The 16,426-nt window shown below is 43.2% G+C and overlaps 1 protein-coding gene across 1 annotated transcript in view; it reads right to left on the bottom strand.

Moving 5' to 3' along the window:
* The window catches only part of kifap3a (kinesin-associated protein 3a), a 33,565-nt gene that overhangs the window by 10,268 nt on the left and 6,871 nt on the right, over positions 1-16,426 (bottom strand). Inside the window, exons 8-17 of the mRNA XM_037115804.1 lie at positions 16,229-16,327; positions 15,119-15,297; positions 11,963-12,125; positions 7,179-7,279; positions 4,489-4,597; positions 4,297-4,409; positions 4,049-4,214; positions 2,208-2,333; positions 1,491-1,589; positions 838-923 (exon numbers count right to left, since the gene is read on the bottom strand). Of these exons, the coding sequence (XP_036971699.1) occupies positions 838-923; positions 1,491-1,589; positions 2,208-2,333; positions 4,049-4,214; positions 4,297-4,409; positions 4,489-4,597; positions 7,179-7,279; positions 11,963-12,125; positions 15,119-15,297; positions 16,229-16,327 (1,241 nt within the window). The remainder of the gene's footprint in view (positions 1-837; positions 924-1,490; positions 1,590-2,207; positions 2,334-4,048; positions 4,215-4,296; positions 4,410-4,488; positions 4,598-7,178; positions 7,280-11,962; positions 12,126-15,118; positions 15,298-16,228; positions 16,328-16,426) is intronic.

Below are 16,426 nucleotides of genomic sequence, written 5' to 3'. Positions count from 1 at the left end.
ACTTCCTCTGGCCCGCCGCACTGCCTGGCTATAATCTACAGCTAATTACGCTGATCTGAGGTCTGGCAGCGATCACACACTGACTGGGAGCTGACCACACCTGTCAGTCACGAGGTGATTCAGGAATTCATTGGCCAGTTAATTGCAGATGTCAAATCTGACTCGAGCGGATCAGGAGAAGGAGAAAATGTTTGACTGGAAACCTGCTGGAGGTAAACTGACCTTTCATCCTCTAACTCTGTGGTGTTCTCTGGACACCTTTGATATCCACAGCTAGATTACCAACTCTGTTGAAATACAAAACTCAAGTACTGAAGGTTCTGCTTTATAAGGTGAAATCAAAGGTCCCTGACTGAAGTGCAATTAACTCATCTTGATTGTTTAGCTGTGAGTTGCAGAACAGCGTGTTTACATCATGAGCATCAAGTCCATGAGTTGATTTCCCTCTGCGTGGTGATACAATTCAGAAAATAGTTTGGAAGAAAGAAAATAGTTCCTGCATGAAACTGCTCACAACAAAGTCTGTGGATTATCTTGAGTCAGCCGGTCATGATTTCTATAAAGACACATGTTCAGTTTTTCAAGAGAAGGCAGACACACATCCACAGCCGACAGCTCCAAAACTCACAGCACAACAATCTTCATGGAAGAATATCACTACAGGCAAGAGAAAATATTTAGATTTTGGGGTGAACTGTTCCTTTAACAGCCTGTATTTTTTAGCGTCAAAATCTTGTTTTAAAAGCTTCAACGTTCATTATTATATCTGATATTCAACATCAATATTCCAGCACAAAAATGATGAACACGTTGTTAGTGAGGCGTCTGAACACTCACGGCGATGATGTCCAGCGTGTTGTTGCAGACTTTGCGGATCTCCGCGTTGTTATCGTGCATCAGGTCGATCAGGTACGCAGGGGCTTCTTAGATTAGGACTCAAGGATGGAGAACATTTGATAATCTCTGGGACATTTCAATGCTTAATCAATCATTTTCCCCTAATCAATCGAAAGGGGGGAATAAGTGGATGTGTGCTGGTATCATGGGAGGGAAAATCTGCACACAGCTTTTCATTTAAATACACAGGAGAGAGACAGGTGAGGGCGAAGGGAACTACATTTCCTTCAACAAAATGAAAACTTACTGCAGCGCTTGAATCAGACTTTCCTGTCATTTTCTTTACACAGAAAGAAAAACACCTCTCACAACATGCAGAGAGAAAGCATATTTGTAATTTGACACCGACCACAACTATGTACAATTACAGGCAGCTCAGAATACTCAGAGGGTTAAAAAAAAAATGATTGGGGGGGTTAAAGAGGTTGCCATCGAGATGCAGATGGAAATAAACAGTGATGAGAGATACATACAGGGTGGTACTGGCAGTTACCAAAGGAACATACACTCAAGATGATGGAAGCTACTCATTCATACTCTCTAAAGATGGGAGAGAAATTCCTTTAATACTTTAAAAGCAAAGAAAAGGATACGAGTGTCTTTGACGATGACGTCCCTGGTTGCTTTGTGAAAGACCATCTGGTAGAAGACGTAGACGATCTGACACACAAACTCATCGTCCTCTTGTTGAGCTGAGATGGAAACACAATTAACAGGCTTCATTTGGATTACGTCACATTTCAGTGATTCTGTGGAAACTTTTGGTTGTTGTTCGGCACGCTGATCTTAGTTTTCTAACTCGAGAGAGAAATATAGAAGAATGTCATGATGATCATCTGATTGGTCACAGAATTTTACTTTGATTTTGTAACAATCAGCAAGATTTAATCTGCAGAATCTCCAGAAAGTTTTAAAGTCTCAGGTCAGGTCAAGATTTTGTGTTTTTTAACTGAACTCAGACAGAAATGTAGTTGTTTTATTTAAAAAGATGCACTTGGTTGTTTTGGACTTCCAAATAAATTACTGTCTGACCGATCTGACCTTTCCTAAAGAAGTTACAGTCATTTATTATCCTTTGTACTTATTGTAGATGTATCCAAAACAGTTCAGACAGTAAACACAAGAGTTATTAAATTATAACAGAAACACACATTTTCCACAGAAATATATGATCCATATGGCCGTCAGCCAAAAGGAAGAGAGACAGAAGTTGTGTAGGAGCTACCAGCTACCAGAAACTGGGCTACAAAGGTTGTTAGCCTCCTGACCCAGACCGTAGAAATACTGTGATACAGGATTTAAATTCTTACCATTGAGCAGCTCGATGAGAGCAGGAATGATGCCGGACTTGGCCAGCATGGCTGCACAAGAGTCATCCACGGACACGGTGCCAATCATGATCACCACCTCCAGAATGAGGTCATCCTCAGCAGAACCTGACATCAGGGAAAGTACCAGTTGAGTGGATGGCTGGCAAAGAAACCTCATTGATCCTGTAAAACATCTGGCCTCCGCTGAGCCAGGGAAAACATCCATATTGTGCGTCCGTACAGAGCAGCTGGACTTCAGTGTCTTCATACCAACACTGTCTGGAAAAATAAGGTTATAAAACGGCTCTTTTCCATTTGTGTCTGAAGACATCTATTTTGTTTTAAATGATCCCCGGAGGCTCCTTTAAAAGATTATGAATGACTCATCAGCCTTTTCTGTTTGAGGTGTAGTGAAGGATGAAAGATTGCTGGACGTCTGTGGATCGCTGGGATCTGTTTGTGTCATCAGTCAAACTGTTGCAAGTGGCACATCATCACCACGTGTATCAAAACCACATTACAGCACCGACTGAAATCTCAGGTTAGATTCATCCTGTTACTGCTACTTTTTCCTTTGATTAAACATTTGATTTAATTCATTATTTTGTCAATTTTTAGAGCAAATTTAGGAGTTTATTCTCTTTCAACAACTTGTGGCAAACAGTACACTTGATGTACACAAACAGAATATTCCACACCCCCCACCAAAAAAATCTAAACTCTGTAACCTTCTTACCCGTCTGTTAATGAAAAGTCAGGGAACTTTCTGAGCCAACAAAGAATTTCTGGTGTTTTTGTCAGGCCTAATCCAATTCTCCAGGAGCCCTAAGATCCCAAATTAATTGAAAAAAGATGTTATTTACACCCTCAATGCGACATTGTGATCTTGGACCCAGACGAGGTGCACACTAACACTTTTGGTTCAGCAGCTACCGTGAAGAGTTCAGCTATAAAAAAGGACGTACACGTACATGTCTTTTTAAAATCAACTTTGGATTTTGGGGCTTCTGCAGACTGTCATTACAGCAGACGAGCTGTTAGGAGACCTTTAATGTTTTCCATTTTAAAACAAAGCTCCAGCTACTTCAGTTGTTTAGGAGAATGCTGTTACACTGTTTGGCAGTGAAGCTCCAGAAATGTTTTGTGTACAATGAAACTTCACCTGACTGTCCATCAAGATGTGGGGAGGGGGTGATGACTGGATTTACATTTTTGGGTGAACTGTTCCTTTAAATGAAGAACAGGTATAAAAGTGTGTCAAAAAAGCAGACATGGGATCAGAGTTGTATTAAACAACTGACCACGTCCAAATGGCACAAAACAACAATTTAAACTTGATCCAAAATACGGTAAACCTGCAGCTCTGGCAGCAGCATGAAGCAGAGATTAACATAATTTTTCTTAAACATCAAAATAATGACGCACCACATGATCAGAGTCGGCACCAAGACACAGACCTGCAGCGATACAGCGAGATTTTTTGTGCTTTGATAAAGACAAAAAAAGGAAACGGGGTGAAAATGTCAGGGGTCATTAAAGGTAAAGATAAGGCCTCTGACCTTAATGAGGGATCTCTGTCCTCATAGCATCCGTGACCTGAGACACTTCACTGCTGTGTGATTTAGGGAGAGTTTTAGAGGCTAAGACAGGTCATGGGAGCGACGACTTGTTCTCTGGTTTTAAAAGGGAGACAGATGAGAAACTGTGGCAGGGTCATCCTGCAGGAGCATTTCTGTCGGTTCAAGGCTTCAGGAGGGTTACAAGATATTTCAGAAACTATTTTTTAACATGTGACAAAAAAAACTCTGATCATAAACATTTTTGTATTCATTCACACACACCTGGTTTGAGTCTGTCTTTCAGGTAAGGCACCAGTTTGTACTCCTTGAGGACCAGAGCCCAGTCCAGGTCCGGGATGGTCAGATTGGCCAGCGTTCCCAGACACTCGATCACAAACTCCTCAGCCTCGTCCTCAGTGATCTGAGCGGCCAGATCACCGACGTGGTCCTGCCAGAGGATACAGCAGCGTGAGTGGATCACATACATACCAGGTGGTGGGGAGACTCATCTTAAAAGACCAAGCACTGACCAGGAAGAGGCTCTTGGTGGGTCCGTTGTGCTGAGAAAGATTTCTGATCATCTTCATCACCAAAACATCCTTCAGCTTCAGTGCGCGCTTCATCAGCATCTTCAGACCGTTACCTAGGGCAACAAGGAAAATCTCGTTTACTTCAGTCTGTTCATCCACATGAAGTGTTCTTCCTTTCTTTGGAGCTCTTACCTTCACAGATGACCTGGGCGTCACTCTTGTTAGCAGCCAGGTTGATGCAGAGTGAGATGAGCTCAACATCCATCTTCTCCTCCCCGCAGTCGAACACCATCCTCATCAGCTGTCAATCACAGGTTACGAATGTCAGTTAATTCATGACTGAAACAACACGTGACTACTGGAGGTGTGGAAATTTCTCAATTCTGAGACGAATCTCTGTCATGAACGATTCATCCTGATGCAGCGTTATAGTCTGCTAATTGTTGATTTTCAAGCCTCGGATGGATAATAGGTTGTACAGTTAAGTTGCAAAATCGCATTCTTGAAATGTGAACAAAGATTCGACTAACGTTATTTTTATGTGTTGGGAGATGTGTGCAGTTATATAGAGCAGCTGTGTGTATGTTTGTGTGCCTGGTTATAATTTGTCATTTAAAGAAGATCATCCCTGCAATCTCCTCCAATCACGTTAAAGACAGTCCTCGACGTTTGAGCCCTGGAGAGTTGAGAAAATGATAAAAGAGTGAGTTTGTGAGTTGAAAGGAGAGTGTTAGAGATAAAGAGAAGGTGAGCGTCATTCCTTAAGTTCCCCAAACACCCTCCTCCTCCTCCCTCGGTCTGTCCGTCACTCCTGCACTGATTTAACATTAAACAGGAAAAGCTTTGAGCTGAGGGGGTTGGCAGGGGGTGCAGAGGTGCGCTGCTACCCTGCGAGGAGTCAGGAATCAGAGAGAGGGAGTGAGAGGCTAGGCCGGGCCTGGGTAAGGTATCACATACCAGGGGCCCCGGACCCCAAATCAGCCCCGTCTAGACTCTCTGGCACCTGCCTCTGCTTATTTACCACAGACGGCCACCGGAGGCCCAGGCAGGGCCGCAGCGCCACGCTGCACTACGACCAGCACAGCCGCCTCCGCCCCACCTCCACCTCCACCTCTGTTCCTCCTGACATCTCTGCTCTGGAAACCTCACATGCAGCACCACACGGTGACCCCATTAAAAGCTGCAGAAGGGGAGAGGGGCAGGTCAGTCACTAGCCTGGGAAAGTGATAAAAGAGAGAGCTGTTAAAAATCCTAAATAAGGTGGGAAACAGGGCGAAGCAGTTTGTTGAGAGTGTAATTCTACAAAACAGGACAGATGGAGCCACGTGTAGACGGGACAACATGAGAGCTGGACTCTCTTCAGTGCATCAGAATGGTTCTGGTGTTTAGGCTGTTTTTGTAAATTTCTCCATTAACGCTCTGAACCACTGTTCATCACAGTAAACATCTGGCGAGCAGCGGGGCAACACTCTGTTCTGTCCCTCTTGCTCTTCTGACTGATGCTAGACGTCGACCAATAGGTGATTATTAAAGGCCGATCTAATAATGATAGTTTACAGCAGGAAATAAGACGATGGTGGATTAATCGGCTGATATTAAACCAGTCCTGTTCATCTACCTCTATCAAGTTCCAGTGATAAAAACTGTTCTTCAAACATCCTGTTGGTGCAGATTCATCAAGAAAATAATGATTTGACCACAGCTACCTGTTAGCCAGCTGGCCAGTAACTCCTGCTGTGCTGCACAGACATGATAATCCAAACAACTAGTTTATGATCTCCTTGCTGTTGAATAAAATCTGTATACATGCATGTATCAATGTGTCATAAAATCAGCCACATTGGCATTTAAAAACGATGTGTCTCCTGAATAATGATCTGAAACATTTCATTTCAATTTAATATTTCAGTTTTCTTAAAAACATCATCTTTTCATCTAAAATCAATAGAATGTTGAATTTATAGGACCTTGATGTTCATGCTAAATAGCAGCTACAGCTTCAATCTGAGCAGAAGCTAAAAGTCGTCTTCTTGATGTTGTAGCTTTCTCGAAGTTTTGATTTTTTTTCATCAATACTAGAACACAAGACAAGCGTTCAATATTTATTTACTGTTCTGGTTATAAAAGATGGAGGTGCGGTGTTGCCAAATCAGCTAAGACAGAGCAAGAGATGGATAGACAGCATGAGAGAAATGGAGGCAGAAGAGGGCAGTGAGGGGAGAGTGAGCGGGCCTGGGGTGGGGTTGGAGGTCACATCCTGGTCATGCTGCTAGCCAGCAGCCTGAGGTTCAGATCTGCTGCTGACGTGACCTTCTGAACAAACAGCCGACTCTCCCGGCCACATCTGGCCGGCATTTACACCCAATCTTCGACAAACAAACACACACACATTCAGCTAATCGCTGATGATGTGAGGAGCGACTGACCGGGTCAACTCAATCAGGAGGGAGCGTAACTCAAAAATGTTAGGATTCGAAAGTTGAAAGAAATCAGCCTGAGGGGGTTTGAACCACAGCGGTAAACTTCATTTTCATGATCACTACCTTTAATTCAGTGTTGACAAACGGTTCCATTTCTGTGTTGATGCTCAAATTCAGTAATGCTCATCAGGAAGATAATATGTGAGCAGACACAGAAAAGGATGAAGTGGAGTGAGAATCTTTTCAGGGCTCAGTGGAAAGAAAAGGAGTGGAGAAAAAACAAAGTTGTCATCACTGTGAGAGTGAAGACTGAGCAGCAGTCCTCTGGTGGTTTCTGGTTCCAGATGTGGCGTGCGTCCCTCCCTCTCACTCGTTCTCATGCATTAATTCCCCGGTGCCGTTAGCAGCCGATGCTAATGCGCCTGTCTCGGTCTGCTGGCGGTGTACATTAGCCAGTCTTACCTGCGGTATGCAGTCTGTGTCGGCAAACATGGACTTGAATCTGTCGTCCATGCTGATGTGGTACAGAATGCACATGCTGAGCTGTCTCTGGGCCTCGTCAGCTGCAACATAAACAGACGAGAAGGAGGAAAGTCAATGGATGAATGACCGGTTGTGCCGTAACGCTCCGCGGGATGCCAATGACCACATCTAGAAGAGCTGGGTGTTTTTTAAAAATATTAATGGGCTGAATGGTCTTTTTAAACAGAGATCCCTGTTGGAGGTCAAACGGCACTCGCTGCAGAATCACAACCGGTCAACTGCAGTTTCTCAGCTTGTCGTGTCTCACAGGCAGCTAACCAGAGGAAAAACAATATTTACAAAAAAAGGACAAAAGTGGAACTGTAGCAAGCTACTCACAGCTTAAAGGGAAATAAAATAACAAATGTGGATTAATTTGCAGCTGAAAATAGTTCACCACAAATGTATTATTTCTTCCTGTTGGGTTACATTTGTTAAGAATTCAATCAATACGAAACACAGACTATGCACGTCCGATCATATAAAAAAAAAAAAAAAAAATCTCTTCTCAGTGCAAAAACAGTGACCCAGTTACTCCTGAGAATAATCCACTTCACTGTGAACAGTTTACACATGGACTATTTCTTTGGTCGAAAGCAGTTCCAATGAAAACTGTGGACAGTGAGGTCTGTGGATCATCCAGAATAACCGTGACACTGTTAGTGGAAAGACACGTTCATGTTGGAGTTGCATTAATAATTTTTTTGCTACTTGGAACAAACTTTCACCCTCATCAAGATTTGATTGCTGTGTTAGCACAATATTAACAAGTCCATCAGACGCAGAGCATCAGACTGGAGACGTGCTCGTGTCCTTTTGATGAATCCAAGTCCATCAGACGCCTCCTTTAGCTCAGTTTTTGTCTCCACCAACTCCTGACAAAAAACTGTTTTTTAGTTGCTGGACGTTCAGTTTCTTCACCGGCTCGTCTGCCTAAAGTTTGCAGGTAGAAAGTGGTGAACGGTGAGTTTATCAGTTCAATCAGACCTATAAGTTTGTCACTGACACGTTTTACAATAAAATCACTTGATTCATGGTTTACACTAAAGCAGTTTTATTAATGATTTACTTCTTTCTGTATGATCAAACCAGTGGAAGCATGCGTCTTCTTACTGACTGGAATCTAGCTGACTAAGCTATGAAACGATACAGCTCACGGAGGAGGACGCAACTCATTTATGCATCTGCACTGTCGGTGATCTGTGATAGAGAAATTAATTATTCCCTAAATGAGACTGCTCACAAAAACGTCTGTGGATTATCTTTTTGGCACTTTGAGCACGTCAAGCCGAGTGTGATCCAGCTCCACTAAACTGGACACAAGGCAGACATGTCGATAGCTGATATCTCCCAAACTCTTCAACTCACACCGAAACACTCTGGATGGATAAACAGCACTGATGATTTTGTGGTGAACCGTCACTTTAACTTTTTGCATAAACAGAAACTCTCAGATGAAATTCAGAAATTGTTTCTTTTTGTTTTGGTGAACTGACCCTTTAGTATATGCTCAATAAAATGAGTCGACTCCTCGTCACTGCAGTTTCAGGTGCTTATCAAGCATCAGCAGCAGCGTGAGGGAGATAAAGACAGAATGGATTGAGTGTTAGACTGTCGGGGAGCCCAGGACCTTTATGAGTTTGACCTCTGACCTGAGCAGGAGGCCTGGAGGAGGAGCCGGCCAGGGAGAATTAATAGAGTTCAGACCAGAGTTTGACCCGGGAACTTTTCATTAAGAGAAGTGTTAAGAGAGAGGCTCTTCACTGGACCAGAACCACTGACAGACCTCCTGTAATGCCCACCAGCCTCCAAAGCCCCAAGCAGGTCCAGTTAAAACTGGTCCCAGCCGTGTTCGGTCACCGGCCGTACAGGGAGCCTTATCGGCGAATATTAGATCCAGATGTGCTCAGTGAACCCCTGGAATCACAGGAGGGAGAGAGGGCCGAGCAGAGACGGCTTCGAGCTTTAATTGGGAAAACAGGAGGAAGCATCAATTTTACTGCCTTAAATAAGTTAAAGCTACGCTGCTCGCTGCTCCGGCCCTTCAGCACAGCCAGCGATTGGCCAGAACATGTGCTTCTCATTAGTGATCCTTTACCTCAACCAATACCTCCAAATGCACATGAAAACAACCAAGCACACACACACACACACACACACACTCACATATATACACACACTCGCAGGGAATAAGCTCCCCCAGACCTGGAAAACTCCCTCACGTTGCTGGTAGGAACATGGAGGATCCTTTATGGGCGAAGAGAGAGATCCCATTAAATGTTCAAAACACTGGTGGGGTTGGGGCAGGAGACAGAAAAAAAGGTGAGGGGGAGCTGTTAAGAATTAACTAGACTGTTCATGGGCAGTTAGTGGGAGAGCTAAACTCCAATTACACCCCAGCCTGATTTAAAACCGCCTAACCTTCGTAAAATTACAGCCGCTCACATTAAGAGGCGTCTGGGCCTCGGTTTGTGGACTGCGCCGCTCCGCTGTTATTGCATTTTCTGGATAAATAAGCAAGCTGGGTTTGGTCGCTGGAGACATCACACACACCACATAACAGGGTCAAACGCTCTTTAAGAGGGTCCCCACCCCCACTCAAGCCCCCTAATTTGTTTATGTGAAGTAAAGAAGCTGCATCAGAGTGAACAGAGTCGGAGTGGGAGACAACGGTGGAAGCATCGCTGCAACAAATGGGCACATTTCATTATCAATTAATCTGTTTGTCCTTTTTTTACACAATTTAGGAGCTGAAACCAAAGAACATTTGGTATTTCTTCTTGATAAATACATTTAAGAATTCAAGATATTCATAATTACTCATGTTAAAAATGTCATCATGATTTTTTGTTGTGCGCCGATACACTTAACTATACTTAACATTTCTGCATTAAAATGTCTAAAAATGACTTTGTTTTGTTGTGTTTTCACATTATTCCAAATGTCTCTGACAATGTACAAACTGAGACAATTCATAATTTTGACTCACAGTAACGCTGCGTTTCATTCGGTCGCCTGTCGCTCTAACAGAGTCAGAAAGTGACGAAGGAAGACGGAGAACGAGACGGAACGTGGCATTACATTTCTTTTAAAAACACAACCACGTCCGAGAACATTTCTGTGTAACTCCCATGATCCTTCACCACTTCACCACATCATCAGAGTACAAAAGAAAATAATTAGGTGTAATTTGTAATTGTTTTGACGCTGGCTGAACTGTTCACAGCTCATGTAAAAGGGACAGAATGCGTAAACATGACCCTGCAACTGTTTGACAAATTGATCAAGAAAGTTGTGATTGGTGGTCACTGACAAGGAATATCCAAATAAGTATAAGTAACCAAAAACTGTTAAATTGGATAAAATTATATCAAATAAAACTTTTCTTGTAGATTCGCACTGGAAAAAAGAAAACTGTACAAGTTTTGTTTTTTATATCAAGCGGTATAAAAGTTGTGGCAGGACGCGCTTGTGTTCATTTGCTTTGCTTGAGCCTGGAACTGATGAAACAATATAGTGTGCAGCCCAAGTCTGAGTTCAAGGCTGGAACCTGGGATGGGTTTAAGAGGTTGGGAAAGTATGAGAAAGGAAAAAATAAATAGGCCATAATAAGTTTTCCATAATCCAAGTGAACTCAGCCAATAACCAAATATATTAAGTTTACTAAGATATAAATCAGGGAAGGCAACAGACGGATCCAGGCCATGTTTGGTGTTTCTGCTTGATAACTGAACTGATGAGCTGAAAAGTTCTCAAAAGTTCTGTTGATCAAATAACTGACCAAATGTTTCTGCATGAAAAAAAAAACCGAAGAAGCAGCTGACAAAGAGGAATCAGTTCAGGTGCCGGTGGGATAGATCGAGTGGGAGGTGATGATGACAAGTGGAGGCTCCTTCTCCACTTTCATCTTATCACCAGGGGTCATGAGCCTCGGTTAGGTCTTGATGGAGGCTGACAGCTCCGGCCCCTCGCTGTCCTCTCTCTGCAGAGATAAGACTGGAGTCCTCGTCCAGAGTGCGTCAGTTGAAAAGAGGACAGTCAGCAGTGAGAGCAGATGATTAATGACAGCTTGCCTCACATACAGAGCGAATTACACACACACGCAAACACACAAATACAGCAAACTCAACAGTGTCAAAACTGTGAGCCGGCGTAATATTTCAGTGTTAACTTATATTATGTGTGTGCTTTGCTTCCTGAACGAGCAACCCCCACCCTCCTCTTCCCAAAAAAACAGCCCTGCCTAAATCTCTGAAGACCTCTCCACCTCTCCGGCCTGCTCCTACAAAAACAACATTTGTGCAGAGGCTCTGGCATGTTATTCTAACAAATATATTATATTAATTATGCGCCGTTACCCGAGCCTCCCCCTGAGAGGCTTCAAAAGGCCTGTCAGAGATGCCTCTGACTGTGTCACATGCCCCACGGATGAGGAGACGCACCAATCGCACACTCCGGAGCTTTCAGGAGGTCACTGCTGTAATGGTCACCAGAGGCAGATCTGTGGAAAAGCTGCACCTGCACATACGCCTCAGTATTAACAAATTAGAGCCTCAACCACTGGGCTCAGGACGGATATGCGTTTTCTCATGACATGTGTCTGTTTCTGTCAGTGAAACCTGATACAGAGGCAAACACGTACAGTACAGCCACAGTCATAAACACACAGACAATAAACCTGTTAACACTGACAGGAACAAACAAAAGCAACACAGAGAGATTACCGAGCAGTGAGGAGAGTTTGGGGACGAGTCCTGCCTGAACCATCTGGCTGCGCAGCGACGTGTCGAAGGAGAGGTTGAGCAGGAGGCGCAGGGTGGTGCTCTGGAGCTCCTCGTGCTCGCAGGGAAGCAGCCGAGCCAACTTCTCCACGGCCAAAGTTTCAGCCTGCACACAGCAGACAGAAATGACACCACAACACACGGTCATCTGTAACAAGGCAAGTCACCAAAACTCCAGCTGTACAACACAAACTTACAACAGTAAATTATAAAAACAAACCTGAAACAAAAATCTGGATCTAGTTGATTTAAAAACAGCGTTGATTGATTGAAGGGGGCTGTTGGGCCTCGGTGGAGGTATGCACTCTACTGACTGCTATGCTGGTTTCTTAAGTTCAGTATCTGAATGCTTCTCAACCACTAGCAGAGTGTATGTGCAACTAAGTTAAACCATCATGAAAATTAGCTTTTTTTCCATCCCGTTTGAAAGGTTATAATCAAATTATTCATGCTCTACGTAATATGATGATTACTAGGGCTGCAGGATATCATAAAGTAAAATAATTATATTGGCATAATTTTGACAAATACAGTGATTTCAATATGATTCATGATTAGTGGAGATGTTCATTTTTGCATAATAATTTTCATTTTCACTGAAAAATATCAAAATCCTGATGATGTGACATTTTCCTAATCTAGAGACCAATCTTATACTTACTTTCCCTTTCACCTGTACACACATCTATATTCAAATACAGGATTTGTATTTGTATAATTGTCACGATTATATGCAAAAGGATGAAATATGTCACTGAATTATCTCCGAGTAACATTCAGGAAACATCTGTTTCACAAAGTGAATCCTGCCTGCAGCTCGGAGAAGGTTCACAGGACCTACAGGTAGGTGGAGGTGTTGAGCTGATGAGCTCAGAGACAGACACATGACTGCTGACTCTTCAGGGATTCAGACTCGATCCACATGCCGTCACAGTGACCGTCGGTGTGACACAGCGGTACCAGTCGGTTAACTTGTCTGCCTCCCTCCCCTGTGGTCTCCCCACAGCCAGATATCACGGTGATGCAACCTGCTCCTAGTTAAAACGCGCTCGCTGCTACTGTGTGCAAAACCAGCTCCAGTCGCACCGTCACAAACCAGACGGCGAGCAGCTTAATCAACTGCAGCCTGCGTCAATTACCACTGACATCCCCCTCCATTAGTGACAGCAGCAGGAAAAAAAACTTATCAGCCTGTGTTTGAGTCTTATCTGATGAGGAGAAAGTCCCAACATGTTTTCTGAGTAAATAAAACCTGATGACACACAGCGCTCTATCATTAAGCCATCAGTCTTCTTTTGAATCTATTAAACGTCCGTGTCCTTAAAAGGAGGCTCGTCTCCCTCGTGTAAACTGATACACTCAGCTGAGTCAAAGTGTTGAAACCACCATTTTCCTGCTGGACACATGCTGGAGAGGGTCTAAACCCCTGAGGGGTTCTTTAATCTGAATCAAAGATACACTGGAGGGGAAACAAGCAGATAAAACTAGTTCCTAACAGGGTCTGGCTTTGATAAAGACCCACAAACTGAGTCAGATTGGAACCAGGTGGAGCTGGATTAGGGAGAGCCGGAGCAGCGAGGTTCCTGTACGAGCGCTGTGGGACACGAGACCGGCCGTGGACCTTCTGAGCATTTATTAAACTGAAATTTGATAAGCGTGGTTTCAGCTGGCATTTCTACAGGCGAACGGCTATTTGTCAAAATAAGCTCGGGAGTGTTTCGCAGTACAAATAAAGAATGATCGTTTCCTCTAAATATGACTAATTTAGTTTAAACGTCAGCGAACTATGTTGTGAAAGAACGCGGTCATTAGAGATGTAAAGAGGGTCTAATTAAGTGATTGATTCTGTTGGAAGAAACGATGATTAAAAAAAGCACACAGACGCCGTGAATTTCAAACAATGAACAGTCAGACTTACTCGCTCCAGCATGCAGTTAATTAATAAAACCAAATAAAATGTTGATCCAAGAGTAGTTTTCCTTTTTGACTTCACTGCAGGATTATTTTTTCATTTTTCTTTAGAAATCAGTGATTAATGTCGTGTTTGTTGTGAGAGTGAATTAGAGGAACATGAGGAGAACGTCTGCGGGTCAGAACTGTGTAAGAATCCTGAATCCAGAACAATCCTCAGTCAAACAATTTTTATAGAAACAACTATTGAAAAGCACAAAAGAGAGACAGTCTGGCTACGCTTGAGAAACATTACATGGTAAAAACTTTTTGGACGTCAGCCTCCAGTCTTCTGGTGTCAGTGTGTCCGTCATATTTTGGAACCTGCTGCAGGGATTTCAGACAAAACAGCCAAATGTGTTGGACGGGGTCGAGGTTAGAAAAATGTATGTCTCCTCGCGGGGAGATCAGTTCCAAATCATAGCTGGCCGAGATCGAAACATCTCCACTGGAACTCTTGATTTTCAGAGGTGTGGATACTTCTGGATTTTACAGATGTATAACAACGTGGGGTTTGCAGCCTACACAAAATTAAAGCCTTCTCGTGCTGGTTAGTGCAGTTGTAAAGTTAAATTTGCTCTCCTGCGGCTTTATCTTAGGTGTTTATCTTCATACTTTTGACTACGCTGCTCTCCTCTGCTGTCTGTGAACGAGTGTGACCCACTCAAAAGTCTTAAACTTTGAAATCTACTTCGGTTCATTTGACAATTGATACGTGTACCGACAGGGACGTCCTGGTGTGTTCAAGTGCACAATATTTATCCAGAATTCTATACTCGAACGGCCACGTTGTTTGAATAGGAATGTTTTCCCCCTCGTTCTTTCACTACAGCACTTTTATATTTTATAATTAGATGCTAAAATAATAATAAAAACCCTTTCCTGTAGCAGATTTTTCCTCTTCAAAAAAATCTGATCAAATTGTTCTCTGCAAACTCAACAGGTCCCTGAAGTAGCCTCTCTCTGATCACTGAAATATTGCAGCATTTTTTAAATAATTAATTGCTAAGGACGAGAGATGTGAAAGGCATTACATTAATTAACGGTTTAAATCAGAATAACACTCTGAGAGAGAGCTACAGTATTCTGCACATGTGAGCATATTGTTCAGGTATCTTCATCCCTCCTCCTCCTCCTCCTCCTCCTCACCATGTCGTTCTTGTTCTCCAGGAAGATGGAAAGCTTCTTGAGGAAGGAGACGACCACCAGCAGCAGCTCCTCGTCCTCCCTGTCCAGGATCTTCACCAGCATGTGGACGATGTTTTTGTTCCTCATCTTCAGCTCTGTGCGAGTGTCTTCAGCCAGGTTCAGCAGCAGACACAGAGCAACTGCAGGGTCAAACACACCAGAGACAGCAGGATCCTTCACTGTTCCACGCACATTCACTGTGTTTACATTCATTCTACATTTTCTTCTGCCCCTGGAGCAAAGACAACTATTTTTATTATCAGTAAATCTGTTCTGTTGTCTTTATAAATAATTGATTAACTGTTTAGTGTATGAAACAACAAAATAAATCAAACTGCCCAACATAAAACATCAGATTCATCTGATCGACAAATCAAACCTCAAAGTTCAGGATGAGCTAGAACCAAATACTGCTTTGTTAGTTTTGTTTTTGAAAAGTGCTGTATGAATATATGACATCAAATGAACTGTGTACTGTTCAGTGCAGCTGTATGATGCTGACTTTGAGTTCAATTGTAACACCAAGATTTTACTGTCTGACACATTTTGCAGACACCAAATGTGTCTGATAACTCTGGAAATGTTGCGAACGCCACTGAAATCTAAAGTAAGAGTTTGTCTAATGGACAGGGGGCCTGAAGGTTAAACAAACGGGCCTTCACTGAGAGCAGACTGGTGTTTGCTCACAGCGCCTTATTCAAGCAGTCTGAGAGCACGTCAGGTCCCATTAAGTCTCGATGAACTGTCAGACTAATCTTAGACACTGACTACACTGACCCTCATAATGTGACAAACGTAACGTGACTTAGAAAAAAAATTGCTGCTGTTGTCAGAAACAGGCAGAATGTGTAGTTTAATCTTTTACCCTTTCTCCAGGCCTGTGCACTGAGAGAGTTGTCGGCTTTAAGGTTCACCAGTGGCCTGACTTGTGCTGCACGACTGGAATGTAACCTCAGATTTCATCTGGATGCAGCTGCATCACGTTCTGGTCGAGCTGCGGCTCTGTGGCGGTTCAAATGTCCACAGGAAGCAGTTCAGTGGGGGAAGAGTTTCAACAGAAGAGTTCAGTACCTCGGAGAAGCTGCTCCTGCTTCATCAGAAGGCTCTGGTACTTTCTGAGCGACTTCTCATGTTCCTTCTTCAGGTTTTGGTTGTCAGAGAATTCTTCATGTGAAATCAGTCAAGGAGCTCCAAACATCCACACAAAAAACACAGAAGTGAACACAATGTGCTCTTGACTGGTACCATGAAAAGTCGAGCACATTATTG

The sequence above is a fragment of the Acanthopagrus latus genome, chromosome 11, assembly GCF_904848185.1.
Source record: "Acanthopagrus latus isolate v.2019 chromosome 11, fAcaLat1.1, whole genome shotgun sequence".
In the NCBI taxonomy this organism is placed as follows: domain Eukaryota; kingdom Metazoa; phylum Chordata; class Actinopteri; order Spariformes; family Sparidae; genus Acanthopagrus; species Acanthopagrus latus.
This window is presented reverse-complemented; position numbering and strand designations above follow the sequence as displayed.